Source organism: Mustela erminea, chromosome 1 (genome assembly GCF_009829155.1).
Source record: "Mustela erminea isolate mMusErm1 chromosome 1, mMusErm1.Pri, whole genome shotgun sequence".
NCBI classification, from domain to species: domain Eukaryota; kingdom Metazoa; phylum Chordata; class Mammalia; order Carnivora; family Mustelidae; genus Mustela; species Mustela erminea.
This window is the reverse complement of record NC_045614.1, coordinates 91,543,092-91,558,138: the sequence shown is the minus strand read 5'-3', so window position 1 is coordinate 91,558,138 and position 15,047 is coordinate 91,543,092. Positions and strand designations below refer to the sequence as shown.

At 43.3% G+C, this 15,047-nt stretch overlaps 1 protein-coding gene across 2 annotated transcripts in view; it reads right to left on the bottom strand.

The window, feature by feature from the left end:
- Nucleotides 1-15,047, bottom strand: part of LOC116584745 (inhibitor of carbonic anhydrase-like) — a 43,534-nt gene that overhangs the window by 19,873 nt on the left and 8,614 nt on the right. Inside the window, exons 2-8 of one of the 2 annotated variants that reach the window (XM_032333471.1) lie at nucleotides 11,553-11,725; nucleotides 8,170-8,278; nucleotides 6,854-7,015; nucleotides 5,878-6,034; nucleotides 5,058-5,113; nucleotides 1,590-1,768; nucleotides 76-247 (exon numbers count right to left, since the gene is read on the bottom strand). In XM_032333471.1, the coding sequence (XP_032189362.1) occupies nucleotides 76-247; nucleotides 1,590-1,768; nucleotides 5,058-5,113; nucleotides 5,878-6,034; nucleotides 6,854-7,015; nucleotides 8,170-8,278; nucleotides 11,553-11,725 (1,008 nt within the window). Of the gene's footprint in view, nucleotides 1-75; nucleotides 248-1,589; nucleotides 1,769-5,057; nucleotides 5,114-5,877; nucleotides 6,038-6,853; nucleotides 7,016-8,169; nucleotides 8,279-11,552; nucleotides 11,726-15,047 lie in introns of both variants that reach the window. The other variant, XM_032333462.1, reaches the window with a different exon arrangement.

Sequence of the window (15,047 nt, the reverse complement as noted above, 5' to 3'; positions counted from 1 at the left end):
AAGGTGAGGTTTTCAGGCACTGGGGAAGCCTCTCTGGCTTTCCTGCCTCTGCTGCCCTCCCAGGACTTTACACACCTCTCCTTTGATGTTGAGTGGCAGCAAAATATTCATATCCCACATATAGCTTGGCATCCATCTTAGGAGGGATTCTTAAAAACCCACGGGTAGCATCTGTAAACAGCAAGTCCTTCCCATGAGGAGAGGCAAAGAGCTGGAATTCTGTCGACTTGTCTTTTCCAAAATGTTCCTGTTCAAAGGATAAAAGAAAAAGAGAAGGAGGGAAGCTGGCGAAGCAAGGGGAAGGGATAACAAACCCCAAACCAGACAAGGAAAACTGGAAGCGAGAAAATATGAGCCCTTGAGAGCTAAGACAAAGCACCAAGCCCACCGAAGCCCTTGTGGTTCTTGGGGTTCTCCCACCTCTCTCCAGGGAATGCTCTACCCAAATCCCAGCTGGTCTGCCATGAGCAGCTTCAGGGAAATGGCCAGGGACTGTTCCCCAAGATCCACACCAAGAGGTATGGTTGCCATGTCCCATGCAGCTGCCCTTCTCCAAGGGCAAGTTTCCACAGGGCAGGCAGTGAAGGCTCCCTGTCTCCTGGCCAGCCAACTGTCCCAAGAAGCTCTGGAGGTCTTCATCCTAGAACATCTGGTGATCCAACACCTGCCACTGAGACTGGAGGTCAGGAGTCCTGGGCTCCTCTCTGACCTCAGGCCTACCACTAAAGGACCAGCTGGGAACTTTCTGGCCTCCAAAATATGGAAGCTCAACTCCTAAGCTCTTTCCACTGTCTATCTGCTTTTTGCTTTTGTGTCAGTTCTATGTGAAAAGACACCTGCTGCCCTCATTGGCAAATAATCCCCTCCCTTCCTGGGGGTATGCACAGCTTCCTACCTAGGGCTCAAGAATCTCCCCAGATATACCCTGCAAATCAGTTCCTCTGTCCTCTACAAAGTATACGATCTGTGTCCCCAAGGTTGTACCATTTCATCTGATGATAATTTGTATGTGTACCCATCAAGGCCCTTACACTTGTCTGGAAGCAACTCAAGGGCAAGTCATTGTCCACTTCATCTCTGGACCCCCAGTGCTGAGCAGAGAGCACCAACAGAGCAGGGACAGGGAATGAATGAGGGCTGGCCAGGAGATGCTGTCACCAACACCAGAAAGAGAGAATGCTCATGGCTAGGGAACCTGCCACTGAGGAAACTGAGGAGGGCAGGATTTCATGGCAGTAAGATAATAGCAGAATACTCCATGGAGGAGGGGCATCTACTCCGCATCCTGAAAACCCCTTTAGAACTGAAGAGAAAAAAATGGAGCAATGAGGCACTTCTATGGAGTCTTTGGTCAATGGAGTAGATGATGCCAGGTGAGGGGTTCAGAGCCTCTGTTGTCTCTGACAATACAGACTGAGAGATTTTTCGGTGAAGCAGATGATGTATGACATGGTTCCTGCCCTACACCCAAAAGAACTTTCAGAGTGGCTAGAAGAGAATATAAGAAAATGCCCCAAATCTAAGCAGAGACCCACCCCCACCCCCGCCATATACACAAAGCAGGAGGTGAGGGTAGAAGGTGGGAATACCTGGGCCTGGTTGAGTAGCTCCCAGATCAAGTCCTCCTTGCCCCCGACATTTCGAGCCACGACAGCATGAGAAGGGAAGAGGCCCAGGTTGCACTCCCTGTATTTATCCACCGGCATCTGGCTGTTGTCTGGGCACAGCAACTTATACTGGTCATGGTCAGTCCTGTCTGCCAGGTTCTCTGCAGGAGGAAAGCCCAGATGAGCCGACTGCAGGCAGAGCCATGAGCCGTGGTCTGTGCTGCTCCCTGAATCACAGACTGACCTTGTTGTAATTACTTTTGAGGCCCTGCTCATGCCCCAGGGCCACAGAAGCAAGCCAAAATCTAGACAACTTTTGTGTCCTTGTAAATGCTCCACTTGAACAGGAACAAAGTATATTTAGCTAGCCAGTCCCCAGACATAAGGCCAATTCTGAGCCCTTACACCCCAGACAAGGTTGCCTGTGTGGCCCCAGCCAACCAGATACATTGTATTTGTTTCTTCATGTTCTTTACCCTATAGAAGCTCCCTGCCTTCTGCCCTATTTTGCAGTTCTCCAAAAGGAGACCATCCACTTTGTGAAATGTTCAAGCTTGTTTGTATCACCTAATTTGTCTCCTTTAATAATTTTTTTAACAACCCAAAGAGACTGAAAGAGAATCTTTTCCAAATATGTTTTATACCTATGAGGAATCTGAGGCCTCAGGAGGCCAAATGGCCGGGTCTCATTGCAGATAGACACGGGGCTAAGAGGCACCCTTGCCCAGGTCCCCTCAGGGTATCCCCACATACGTGTAACTTTTGCTATGAATGATGATAGCAAATGTTTTCTGAGCACCCACAGTGCACCAGAAATGGTGCTGAAGGCTCTCCAGGCTCTGTTTCACTTAATCCTCATAACAACCAGGGGAGGCCAGGAATAGGATGATCCCCTAGATGAGGAGACAGGCTCAGAGACTGAAGGTGATTTGTCAGCTGGTCTGAGGTTGATGCACCGCCATGCTAGGACAGTCCAGGTCTACCGACTATAGCAGCATCCGCTCCTGGAGGCAGAGGCTGCTGGGGAAAGGTGGGGAAGAGTTGAAGGAGGCCTAGGGGCCCACTCGGCATACTCTATATGTAGAAAGAAGACCAGGAAACCTTGTGAGGAAAACAGGCACTTTGGTTCCCCTTGTCTAGGTATTTGAAGGTATTCTGGGTTGAATTGTGTCCCCTGCAAATTTCCATGTTGAAATCCAAATCCCCAGTACCTCAGAATGTCACCTTACTTGGAAACAGAGTCATTACAGATGTCATTAACTAAAGATGAGGTCCCACTAGAGTAGTGGGGCCCCTAATCCAATATGACTGGTGTCCTGATAAAAACCACACACACGCACACGTGCATATACACATGGAGAATGTCACATGAAGGGAAAGAAGTAGAGTGGGGTGATGTGACTACAGCCAACGAACTCCATAGATGGCCGGCAAACCACCAGAAACTAAGGGAGAAGCAAAGAGCCTCCAGAAGGAACCAACCCTACCCACACCTTGATCTTGAACTTCTAGCCTCTAGAACTGTGAGACAATAAACTGCTATTGCTTAAGCCACCCAGTTTGTGGTACTTTGTTATGGCAGCCCTAGCAGACTCGTAGATGTCTATGGGGTTCATGCATGATCATACTAAAAGAGAAGGAGTACAATTAGAGATATGGTAAATGGTTATGCGTTTACTTAGGTAGGTTGCAAAGAAAATACTCTTTAAATCTTTATATTGAAAGAAAAACTTAAAATGATTTAGTAATGTCAGAATTAAATTAAAAGAATGAATATGATCCCATAGCTTCAAAAGAAAGAATTCTCGACATCAGTCACTCAGGGGCCCAGTGGTGGAAGCAGCTCCCCATCAAGCTTCATTTGCACCCCAAAAGCCTGGTGGATCATCATAAACTGCTACTTAAAAGGCAGTGAGTGATCTTAAATATTAGCAGACAAGTGACTTCCAGCAAAGGTCCAGGACACTCTGGGACAATATGGTATTTTCAGAAAATGAAGATGTTTTCAAACATTTCAGGGTGGGCATTAGAAGATGCTGGCCCCTGGCAACATAACTGCACTTACTGGGGTGCCCACAGGAATAACAATGACGAGGATCTGTAACAACTTGAGTCTGGGAGACAGGACCCCTAGATGACCCCACTCATTAAATGTACTGATAATAGGAGAGGCCTCAATTGCCAAAATGTTAACAAACCAGGTCAGTGTGTAATAATGAAGGGGGAGTGAATTGTGAACAGCTGAACAAGGCAACAAAGGACACTGAGCTCCCACTTCATGCTAGAGAAATACACTAGGTTGTAAGGAACTAAGGCCCATGTAAAAAGTGAGGGCTTGGAGCACCTGGGTGGCTCAGTGGGTTAAAGCCTTCGGCTCAGGTCATGATCCTAGGGTCCTGGGATCGAGCCCCGCATCGGGCTGTCTGCTCTGCGGAGAGCCTGCTTCCTCCTCTCTCTCTCTCTGCCTGCCTCTCTGCCTACTTGTGATCTCTGTCTGTCAAATAAATAAATAAAATCTTTAAAAAAAAAAAAAAAGTGAGGACTTAAAGTTCCCCTTGAGGTAGCAGACATTGATCTTAAAAAATGAACCTAGCGGGGCGCCTGGGTGGCTCAGTGGGTTAAAGCCTCTGCCTTCAGCTCAGGTTCTGGTCCCGGGGTCCTGGGATCGAGCCCCGAGTCGGGCTCTCTGCTTGTCAGGGAGCCTGCTTCCCCTCCTCTCTCTCTGCCTGCCTCTCTGCCTGCTTGTGATCTCTGTCTGTCAAATAAATAAAAATTAAAAAAAAAAAATGAACCTAGCAAACTAAATATACATTTGGTTTAAATATCTTAAGTGATAGAAGTGTATTTTGTATCTGATAGAAATTTAATTGGTTAAATTTCTGTAACTTCAGATTCTGTAACTTCAATTTGTCTTAAATTTATGTTATTTTTTTTCTTTCTGATCAGTTGCCCAAAACCCTTAAAAGCGCTTTTTTAATATAGAAACGAGAAAGAAATATATTTTTGTCCACAGTAATAATGCTTTTGCAACACATCTAATTGTGGATATGCTAATAAGTTGGGAAATCATTATAATTTGTTTGTTTAAGGTGTTTATAACATTTAGGAACCATTTATACTGAAGCATTTGGGAGAGTGTGATTACATTTGAAATGGATATTGCAGTGGCTAAGCAAATTGAGTTATTAAATTATTAAAATTTGTTTCATTTTATTAATTAATAAATACTAATGTTACTGTTTAGAAAATTTGTTTGGTAGATTTACAGACTGAATAAACTAAACACTAAACAAAGTACGAGTAACGGAAATGGTTTTTGTATAGAAACTCTCCTATTCCATTAAGGGTCTTGTCATCACCCATCTCTAGATGTAGGGAAATTTTCAGGCCAGAACTAGCTGCTCTGGCCAGGGGATGGCTCATATGAGTCTTCCTCCATCCAGCACTTACCAAACACTGTCATATGCCTCACAAAGGCCACGTCACCCACACCATCCTGCAGACACCTGAGGAACAAGACAGCAGTCGTTAGGCCAGTCCCCATGATTTGCTCTGCACTGACCACTGGTTCACAGGGCTTTGCCCGCAGTTTCCCAGGCTTCAGTGTGTCCTCAGAGGCCATGGCTCTAGCTGAGGAGCCTTTATACCTCCACAGCCAACCTGAGTCTGAAGCAGGCAGGAGCTTTGTAAGTCATAACCCAGGTAACTCTAGGGGGGAGAGATGAGAGGGCAAGACCTTCACCTTCCCCTTCAAAGGCAACCTAAAGTGACTAGTTTTTGTTTTTGTTTTAATAAAGGCTTATAGCTTAATATTGAGGATAAAAACTCGGGATAGCCTTGGATTCCTGGACTGTTATGTTCTGCTTTTGAGCAGTAGCCTTGTCTCTTGTCCCCCCCTGCAGGGCCTGAGGGAAAGGCAGGCACATGTTTATGACACAGAGAGATGCTCAGAGAGAGAAGCAAGCAGGGAGGTCCTGGCCTTTGGCCCAGCTGGAAGCCCAAACCTGTGTCTGTGAATCCCAGAGTCCCAGATACAGTTTTGTCCCTTCAGCCCTCCTTGGTCCAGGAGGGTAACACACAGACCCTAGGCCATAGAGAGAGAAGAGGGGCTCCCACACAGTAGACTGCTCCTCAGAATGGTTAGGAGTGAGAGCAGGCCATGGGTTTCACACTGATACCCCAGGTGGTCTGGACAGGCTCTGTGTTCACTTCCTGCACCTTAGTTTCCCTGGCATCAGAGTGAGGAGGAATGGGGGGTGTCCCCACTCACTTGAAGGCACCAGCGTAGCCGAAGTATGGTTCTTGGAAAGAGCAGGCACACTTGTTTGTCCCTTTCCCTGCACAGAGTTGACACAGCTTGGGGAATACCTCCCTGTTCGCACAGGGGACACAGCTCCCGGAGAAGATCTTGGCCATTTCTGCTGTGGCTGCTTAACAGAGACATAAGGAACCTCAGAGCATGAATTGGCTGGGGACCTCCAGGTTGCATGTGAGTGAGTGAGTGGCCCTATATGAGAGCCCAAGAGGCTGAACACACTTCCCAGGACCATCCTGAGGAAGCAGATGTGCAGAGGTGGCCGACAGTGCCCATGGCTGAGGAAGTGGATGGCCCAGGGTGTTCAGATATCACACTGACGTGTGGCACTCCATTTGACCCCAGCAACCTGTTGTCCTATTATAGGCAAAACATGAATGCTGCAGAGCTGGCAGGCCTCAAAAGCACAGAAAGACTTTGTAATCATCTTCCAAATGCTAAAGAGGTACCCTAGGCTCCCTTGGCTCTTCATAACTGAACAAGAAGTACACACAAAAGAAATCATGGCTCCAGTCCACTCCTCTCTTCTTGGCCCCATCCCAAGCCCTTACCCCAGGCACAAAGGCCGGACTGCTGACGGTGTGGCTGTAATTCCCAGTAAGCCTTCCTGGGAAGCAAAATGGAATTGTCCTTTCTCATGAGCCTCAGTGACCTTCCTTGTCAAGCCAAACTGCTGGGGTTACAATGAGTTCGGGGCTGTCAGGAGCTCAGAGACCAAGGTACCCTTGCTGAGAGAAGACACAGCTCCCAGTTCCCAAGGGTTGCTGCTGCAACAAACCTAGCTGATCACACTTAAAGCAGACTGTTCTCACCCCATCTCACAGTTCCTAAAACTGGTATGCTGGATAGTGGTTGTATGGCCCCACTGCAATCCCTGCAGGCGACTGGAGTAGGAGTCCTGCCAGAAGGCACCCAGCCTCAGCCAGCTTACCTTCTTCAACAGAGTCAGAAGGAAGAAGTATCCGGATGGGGAGGTACCACCCAGCAGACCATCCTAGGCCCGAGTGGCAGGACTTCTTGCCTTGGAGCTGTTTCAGCTGGAAGTCTCTGCCCTTCTCCACCACAGCCACAGCATAATGCAAGGTTTGTGGCTCTGCAAAGGAGCAGAGAGAAAGAAGGGCCAAAGGAAGATACCACAGTCACTAGCTAATCTTCCAGAGGGCGTGCAATGAGCAACTTGAGGGAAATCCTAGGGTCTCCACCATCCCCTGATGAACAGGTAGACAAAGAAAAGAAAAAAGCCAGGGCACCTGGGTGGCTCAGTGGGTTAAAGCCTCTGCCTTCCGCTCAGGTCATGATCCTGAGGTCCTGGGATCGAGCCCTGCATCGGGCTCTCTGCTCTGTGGGGAGCCTGCTTCCTCCTCTCTCTCTCTCTCTCTCTCTGTCTCTGCCTGCCTCTCTGCCTACTTCTGATCTCTTGTCAAATTAATAAATAGAATCTTAAAAAAAAGAAAAGAAAAGAAAAAAGCCTTTGATTAGCAGAATAGAGGGAAGTCCCTTATTAAGGCAATAAACGCTAGTGTCTTTTTGCCAACCCCTTCAAGCCAGTGGAGACATGGGGGTGGGGGTCCCCAGCTATTATAGGGCCTGCAGGGCATTCTCAGGAAGATCTTCAACTCCCAGTCATTGTGACGTTACTGTTTCTCCCCAAAGGCTTTTCTCCCTTCTCAGCTTCTCCGTCTGCAGCCCAGACAAAGTGGTGAAGGTCTGGGAGGAAGGATGCAGGGGTACCCCGGGATTTTGCCAGGGCTCTGCAAATAGGAGTCCAACTGAGGTGGGCTATGCTCACGCACACACTGATGACACTAATGGACAAGTACAGGGAGGAGGCAAAACCTTATTCTTTGACTCCCCCCCCACCAAACCTCTCTTGACAGCATTCACAAACCCATGTTCTGTAGCACCTGCAGGGGACTCAGCACCAGGAAGAGCCTGTCCAGGTCTGTGTGTCTCCAGAGTTGGGCCTCCCAATGGCGCAGCCCCACGGGTAGGTGATGGACCCCAGAAAGCCCTGCCCCCCTTATCCAGCAGCACCAAGGGCACTTCCATTAGGATGCACACAGTTCATAGCTTCCCAGGGAGAGTCAGCATTCCAACCCTTATGGGTCAGTGTAGATGACACCCTCTTTTGATCCAAAGAGCTCCAGCAATTCTGTTCCCTTCAGGTGAAATGTTGGCAGAGACCCTGCCTTCTCCCCCATAGCTGCAATGTTAAATCAGAGACCTGGGGCCCCAGGAAGAACGCACCAATGTTTGACCCATGGAATTCTGCCACGACAGGCTTCAGATTGAAGGGGGGCAGCCCCGCTTCAAGCACCAAACCTGCTTCAAGGGTCACAGCATCTGCTTCATTGGCCTGAAATAGAAGAGACCAGAACATGAAGGGAGCCCTAACCTAGCCCTCTGCCAGGGATGACTGACCCAGAGATATTGCATGGGTCAGACCTCCTTCCCTCCCTAGTGTCTGCTTGAATGTCACCTTCCCAGCAAGGCTCTCTCCAGCCACATCTTAAAACTACCACTTCATGTATGAATGCTGGACTCCCCTTTGTTTTTTCCTTAGCCTTTATCAACCACCTGAGAAGTTTTCATTGTTTACTGCTTGCCCTTCTCTTTGGAATGTAAACTCGATCAAGGTGGGGACACTTGCGTGCGTGCGTGTGTGCGTGTGTATGTGCGTGTGTGTGTGTGTGTGTGTGTGTGTGTGTGTGTGTGTGTATTTTCCTGCTGGTTTCCTGCTGTACCCAGAGAAGCACCTACTACAGGTAAGCACTCAATAAAGGTTTACTGGGTAAGTGAATGAGTGAATTATTGAATATTTCTATCCATAAGAAGTCAGGGTTTGCACTCACAGATCTGGATTCCCTCTTCAAGTATCTGTCAGCCCAGCATTCCTTCCTTCTTGTGAGAAGCAGCCACCTCACAGCATCTTCTCAGAAATGACATTGGATCATTTCCCAACCCATCATGGAAATCATTTTTTAAAATTCATTTATTAATTGACATTTGAAGTAACCTAGGCTTTTTCTGAATTTAGTGTTGCATTTCTCTATACTTGCCTCCTTTTTCCCTATCCCATCTTTTTCTATGTATGTATTCATACTTGGGTATTTATGTATTTATGTTTATGTATAATTAATATCTATGGGTTGCATGTATCAGAAACCAACTTAAATTCACATGAGAAAATGAGGGAGTTAATATAAAGGTAAAAGGAAAAGAAGGCCACTGGGCCTAGTGAACACTGCCAAGGTCAGAAGCAATTAGAGACAGCGGTTTCAGTTTACATCCATGGGCTCCAGGTCATGCCTGAGGTTCCAGACTGTTCTTGCTCTTCCTCCACTTTACATACATCTCCCCTTCCTGGTTGCCTCCTCCTCCAGCTCCAAGAGCATTTGCAAAGACAGTAGTGCCACAGAAAGTGTTTAACCTGCTCCCACAATTGTATAAGGTCTAATTCTTGTAACGAATCATTCCCCCCACTCATCGATGAATCAGAGAAAAATAAATAAAAGTTTGTGGGCATGTTTGTGACCCTTACTGAATATTTCCAGAGTGTTTTCCAGAAATAACACAGAATTTATCATTTATAATGCCAATAGCAACGTATCCTACTGTCACGGAAACCTACCAGCAAAAGAATGCTATCATTTAAGAGATGTTACTACATTTCTAGGTAAAAACTGTTACTTTAAGAAATGGCTCTATTTGCACTTATTTGCATTTGATTATTAAAAAGGATGAACACAGGGCACCTGGGTGACTCAGTGGTTTAAAGCATCTGCCTTCAGCTCAGGTCATGATCCCAGGGTCCTGAGATAGAGCCCTGCACATGGGGCTCTCTGATCAGCAGGGAACCCGCTTCCCCTCTCTCTCTGTCTGCCTTTCTGCCTACTTGTGATCTCTGTCAAATAAATAAATAAATAACCTTTTGAAAAAAATTTAAAAATGGATGAACACTTTTCCCTTATTTTTATATTATTTATTACATGTAATTTCTGTGAGTGGTTTGTTTATAGCTTATTATTCTAAGCATTTCTTACATATTTAAATGACATCTTTATCTAGTTTTTGCCCTAGCTGGTTTGTCATAGCTGATGCAAATATATTTTCATATGCTTAAGGCTTTCCTTTTTTTTTTGTCAGAGATCTATAATTTTTACATTTCCAAGTTTATCTACCTCTGTGATTTATCTTGTGATGTCTATCTTTATTAGTCAAATTGAGTCAAACTGAGAGCTTGTTTTGGTAAATGGATTAAACATTCCACTTGATTTTCCTTGTTAAATAATTACCCAATTGTCCAGCTAAAGAATCTTTTCTTTAGCCATTTGTTTAGAAAGTTTACTTTATCATATATAAATCTATATAAATCCACATGTATCTTACTTAAATTTATTAAACCTAGAGCCCTAGTACCCTGATGTTGGGTATTGATCATATTTGACATCTGCCTCATATCACATAGACAAGGAGATGGATGAATGTATGTAAAGAAAGCTGCGAATATATGCAAATTTTGTTCTCTTCCACGTCTCTTACATCTACACCAGGACCCTGGGCTCTGTAACATTGCTACTTTAATATTTTTCAAGTTTCAAGTAGGTCTCATCCACTCCCATGCTTATTTTCTTTTTCATAATACTATTTATTTCCTCATCCATGTGCTTTTTCTTAGGATTTTTATATTTTTTATTTATATATATTTATATATATAAACTATATATTTTAAAATAATATATATTTATTTATATATATTTTTATTCAATTGATTCTTTTAAAAAGACTGTATTTTGATGTAAATTATATTAAACTTATTCTTTGGCAAGATATACAAGTATATGATATTTAGTCTTCCCATTTAGGAATATGACATATATTTTAATTCATTGATAAATATTGTTTGTTTGTCCTGGACTTTTGTATTATAACAATCTTGCAGATCTCTCCTATGATTTTTTTCCTGAAAGGTTTTTCTATTATATTATAGTAGACTATGTTATAGTATAATAGAATTATAGTATATTGTTTTAAATGAAAATGAGTTGTAATTTTGGGCTACTTTCCCCCAACTAATGACCATTATTATACAAAAATGACATTGTGATATATTAATTAAATTTAATTTATTAAATTTATATAACCTATTCACAATTAGAGTAATATTTTCCTTTATCCCACTGTATATTCCAGACATGCAATCATCTGAAAATATGAATATTTTATTTGTTTCTTTCTATCCCATATGCATTTTGTATCTTTTTGCTGGGAAATTCTAAAAACAATGTTAAGTAATAAGGGTAAAACTACAACTTCTTGTTTATTTCTGACTCTTTATGGATTTTCCAGTGCAGTCTGGCTTTGCTTTATCACAGGCATTTTCAATGAATCCTTCTTTATTAGTTGTTTAATTATTATTATTGTTTTTACTATTAATGAATGTTGAGCACCTATATTATTTTTCTACACACAGTCCCTGTACTTTCAGGTCTTCAGCTTATTTCTTTCTCCTCTAAAGCATGGTCTAGTTCCTGTGGGAAGAAAGTTGTTCTGAAGCAATAAACAATAACAAGCACAGAGAAAGGAAGTATGAATTTTCTTCCACTCTCCTGTTGGCAGCTGCAACTTACCATAATGGCCTTGATACATTCGAGGTGAGAGGTTCTCTTCACACAGGTGATGTGGGGACCATCCGCTGGAAGGACTCTTTTCATATTGGCACTGAAACTGGAGCACTTACTGGCTTCGTGATCTGAGATGGTGCACCACCTCACAGTTTCCCCAGGGACAGCCAGACACAGCCCTAGGGGACAGAGGCCAGAACTGTAAGGCACCCACAGCACTCATCTTTCTCTGCTGGTAGAAGAGGTGAAAGATAATAAAGGGTTCGTTGAGTGGGATAGACAAAAATTGGGTTAGCTGCATGGCTCACGTGAATTCTCAACTCCTATTTCACTGTATGCCATCCCCCTTGGAGAAAAAAGCCAAAAGCACCCCCCAAAAGGCAAACACAGAATTACCATATGATCCAGAAATCCCACTCCTCAGTATATATCCCAAAGAATTGAAATTGGGTATTCCAATATACATACACAAATATTCATAGCAGTACTATTCGCACTGGTCAAAAAAGGCAGAAACATGTGGGAGGCCACGGTAAGGCTCGAGATGAGGACCAAACCAAGCCCTGACTTGTGCCTCCTTTAAAGGCTGAATAGCCAAACAAAAGGCTTAGGTCGATAAAGTCGAGTAGCACTGAGAAAGGGTCTGTGCTATGTGTTGTGCGCTCACCTACGTGACTTCCCACACGTTTGCTAGTCAGATAGAAATGATTTGGTCGGGGTCATAAATTCTTGGCTGGTCCCTAGATAATGGGAAAGCTTGAAGGGTTTTCTGTGCATGTTGCAAACTCTTTAGTAATCAGCTAAAAATAGATACTTTCTTGTGATTGTTTCTGTTAGCTATATAATGCCTTGCTGCCTTGAATAAACTCGGGACTATTGGACATCCTCTTTGGTGCTCCTTCTTCCCCCATCTCTTTGTCTCTTAATTTCTTTTCACCATCCTCTTACCCCCACATTCCTGGTCGATTTGTCACGCTGGCCGCAACAGAAACAACCCAAATGTACATCAGTGGATGAATGGATAAACAAAATCTGGTCTATCCAAGCTGTGAAATATTGTTCTGCCAAGAAAAAGAATGAAGTCCTGCTATATGTTACACATTGGTGAACCTCAAGATTAATATGTTAAAGGAAAGAAACCAGATATGGAAGGCTATACATTATATGATTCCACTCACATGAACTATCTAGAATAGGTAAATCTATAGAGACAGAAAACAAATTGGTGGTTGCCAGGGGCTGGGGGAGAAAGGAATGTGTACTGACGCTTAATGGGTACAGGATTTTCTTCTGGGGTGATGAAACTGTTTTGGAGCTAGACAGAAATGGTAGTCCACACAACACTGTGAATATACTAAATGCCACTGAATTATATACTTTCAAATAATTGATTTGATGTTAGTGCATGTCACCTCAGTGAAAAAAAGATAAAAGAAACCTATGGGAAGGAATCTTGAGCCTACTGAATTAGTCTTTCTTTTGACGTTGGATACTCTAATCTTACATGACACTAAATGCTGGGGCATTTAAATCAGTATATGTTTATTTCACTGGCATTTTAAGCTATAGTAATAAGCATAGAGAATATTACAAAGGTAAAATGTTCTTTACAAATCTGTAGTATTTGAGCCAAAAGTTATTTTAAATAAAATACAGAAGATGAAAGTTACAACAGTAGCAGCTCCTCGTTTTTTATGAAGTCCAGTGTATTTGAACTACCCAAGTCTGACGGACTCCAAAATCCGTACTGCCTTTTAACTCTAAGTAGGAAATATGAAAAGAGATGGGACAGGAAATGCCAAACTACCTTAGACAGAATCGCACTCGAAAATGGCAAATGGAGCCCCTCAACCCTATCTGAAAAAGCTTTCCATAGCAGCAGCCCAGGGAAGGGAGAGCAAGCTACAGAACAGAACTCCAGAGGCCATGTGCCCATGTGCAGAACAGAAACATTTGGAGTATTAGGAAATAATAAAGACTAGAGCAGAAATAAATGATACAGAAACTTAAAAAAAAAAAAGAACAGATCAATAAAACCAGGAGGTATTTCTTTGAAAGAAAAATCAAAAAAATTAATAAACCTCTAGCCAGACTTATCATGAAAAAAAGAGAAAGGACTCAAACAAAATCACAGATTAGAGAGAAAAATAATAACCAACACTGCAGAAATACAATCATAAGAGAGTATTTTGTGAAAAACTATGGGACACCTGGGTGGCTCAGTTGGTTAGGCTACTACTGCCTTTGGCTCTGGTCATGATCCTGGAGTCCTGGGACCGAGTCCCTTGTCGGGCTCCCTGCTCTGTGGGGAGCCTGCTTCTCCCTCTGCCTGCTGCTCCCCGTGCTTGTACTCTCTCTCTCTTTCTCTGACAAATAAACAAATAAAATATTTTTTAAAAAAAGAAAAGAAAAACTATATACCAACAAATTGGACAACCTAGAAGAAATGGATAAATTCCTAGAAACAGATAACTACCAAAACTGAAACAGGAAGAAATAGAAAAGTTGAACAGACTGTTAACTGGCAAAGAAATTGAATTTGTGATAAAAAAAACTCCCCCCAAACAAAAATCCAGGACCAGATGGCTTCACAGATGAATTCTACCAAACAATTAAAGAAGAGATAGTACCTAGAACAGACCAATATCCCTAATGAACATAGATGCAAAAGTTCTGAATAAAATACTAGCAAACCGAATTCAACAACACATCAAACAATCATTCACCACAATCAAGTGGGATTTATTCCTGGGTGCAAATGTTCTGCAATACTTGCAAATCAAGCTATGAGAAATGATACATCATATCAACAATAGAAAGGATAAAAACTATATGACCATTTCAAAAGATGCAGAAAAAGCATTTGACAAAGTACAACACCCATTCTTGATAAAACAAAACAAAACATCCTCAACCAGAGGCTTGGGTGTCTCAGTCAGTTAAGCATCTGTCTTTGGCTCAGGTCATGATCCCAGAGTCCTGGGACTGAGTCCTGCATTGGGCTCCTGCTCAACAGAAAGCCTACTTCTCCCTCTGTCTGCCACTCCCCTGCTTGTGTTCTTTCTTCCCACCTCTCTCTCTCACTGACAAACAAATAAATAAAAATCTCAAGAAAAAAAAAAACCTGAACAAAGTAGGTTGAGAGGAATATGCCTCAACATAATATAGGCCATTTATGAAAAACCCACAGCTAACTTCATCCTTAATGAGGAAAAACAGAGCTTTTTCACTAAGGTCAGGAAAAAGGCCAGGATTTCTACTCTCAGGACTTTTATTCAACATAAAACTGGAAGTCCTAGCCACAGCAGTCAGACAGCAAAAAGAAATAGAAAGCATCCAAATTGGTAAGGAAGAAGTAAAACGGTAACTATTTGCAGATGACATGATACTATATATAGAAAACCCTAAAGCTTCCACCAAAAAACTGCTAGACCTGGTAAACAAATTCAGTAAAGTCACAGGATACAAAATCAACGTACAGAAATCTGTTCCATTTTTATA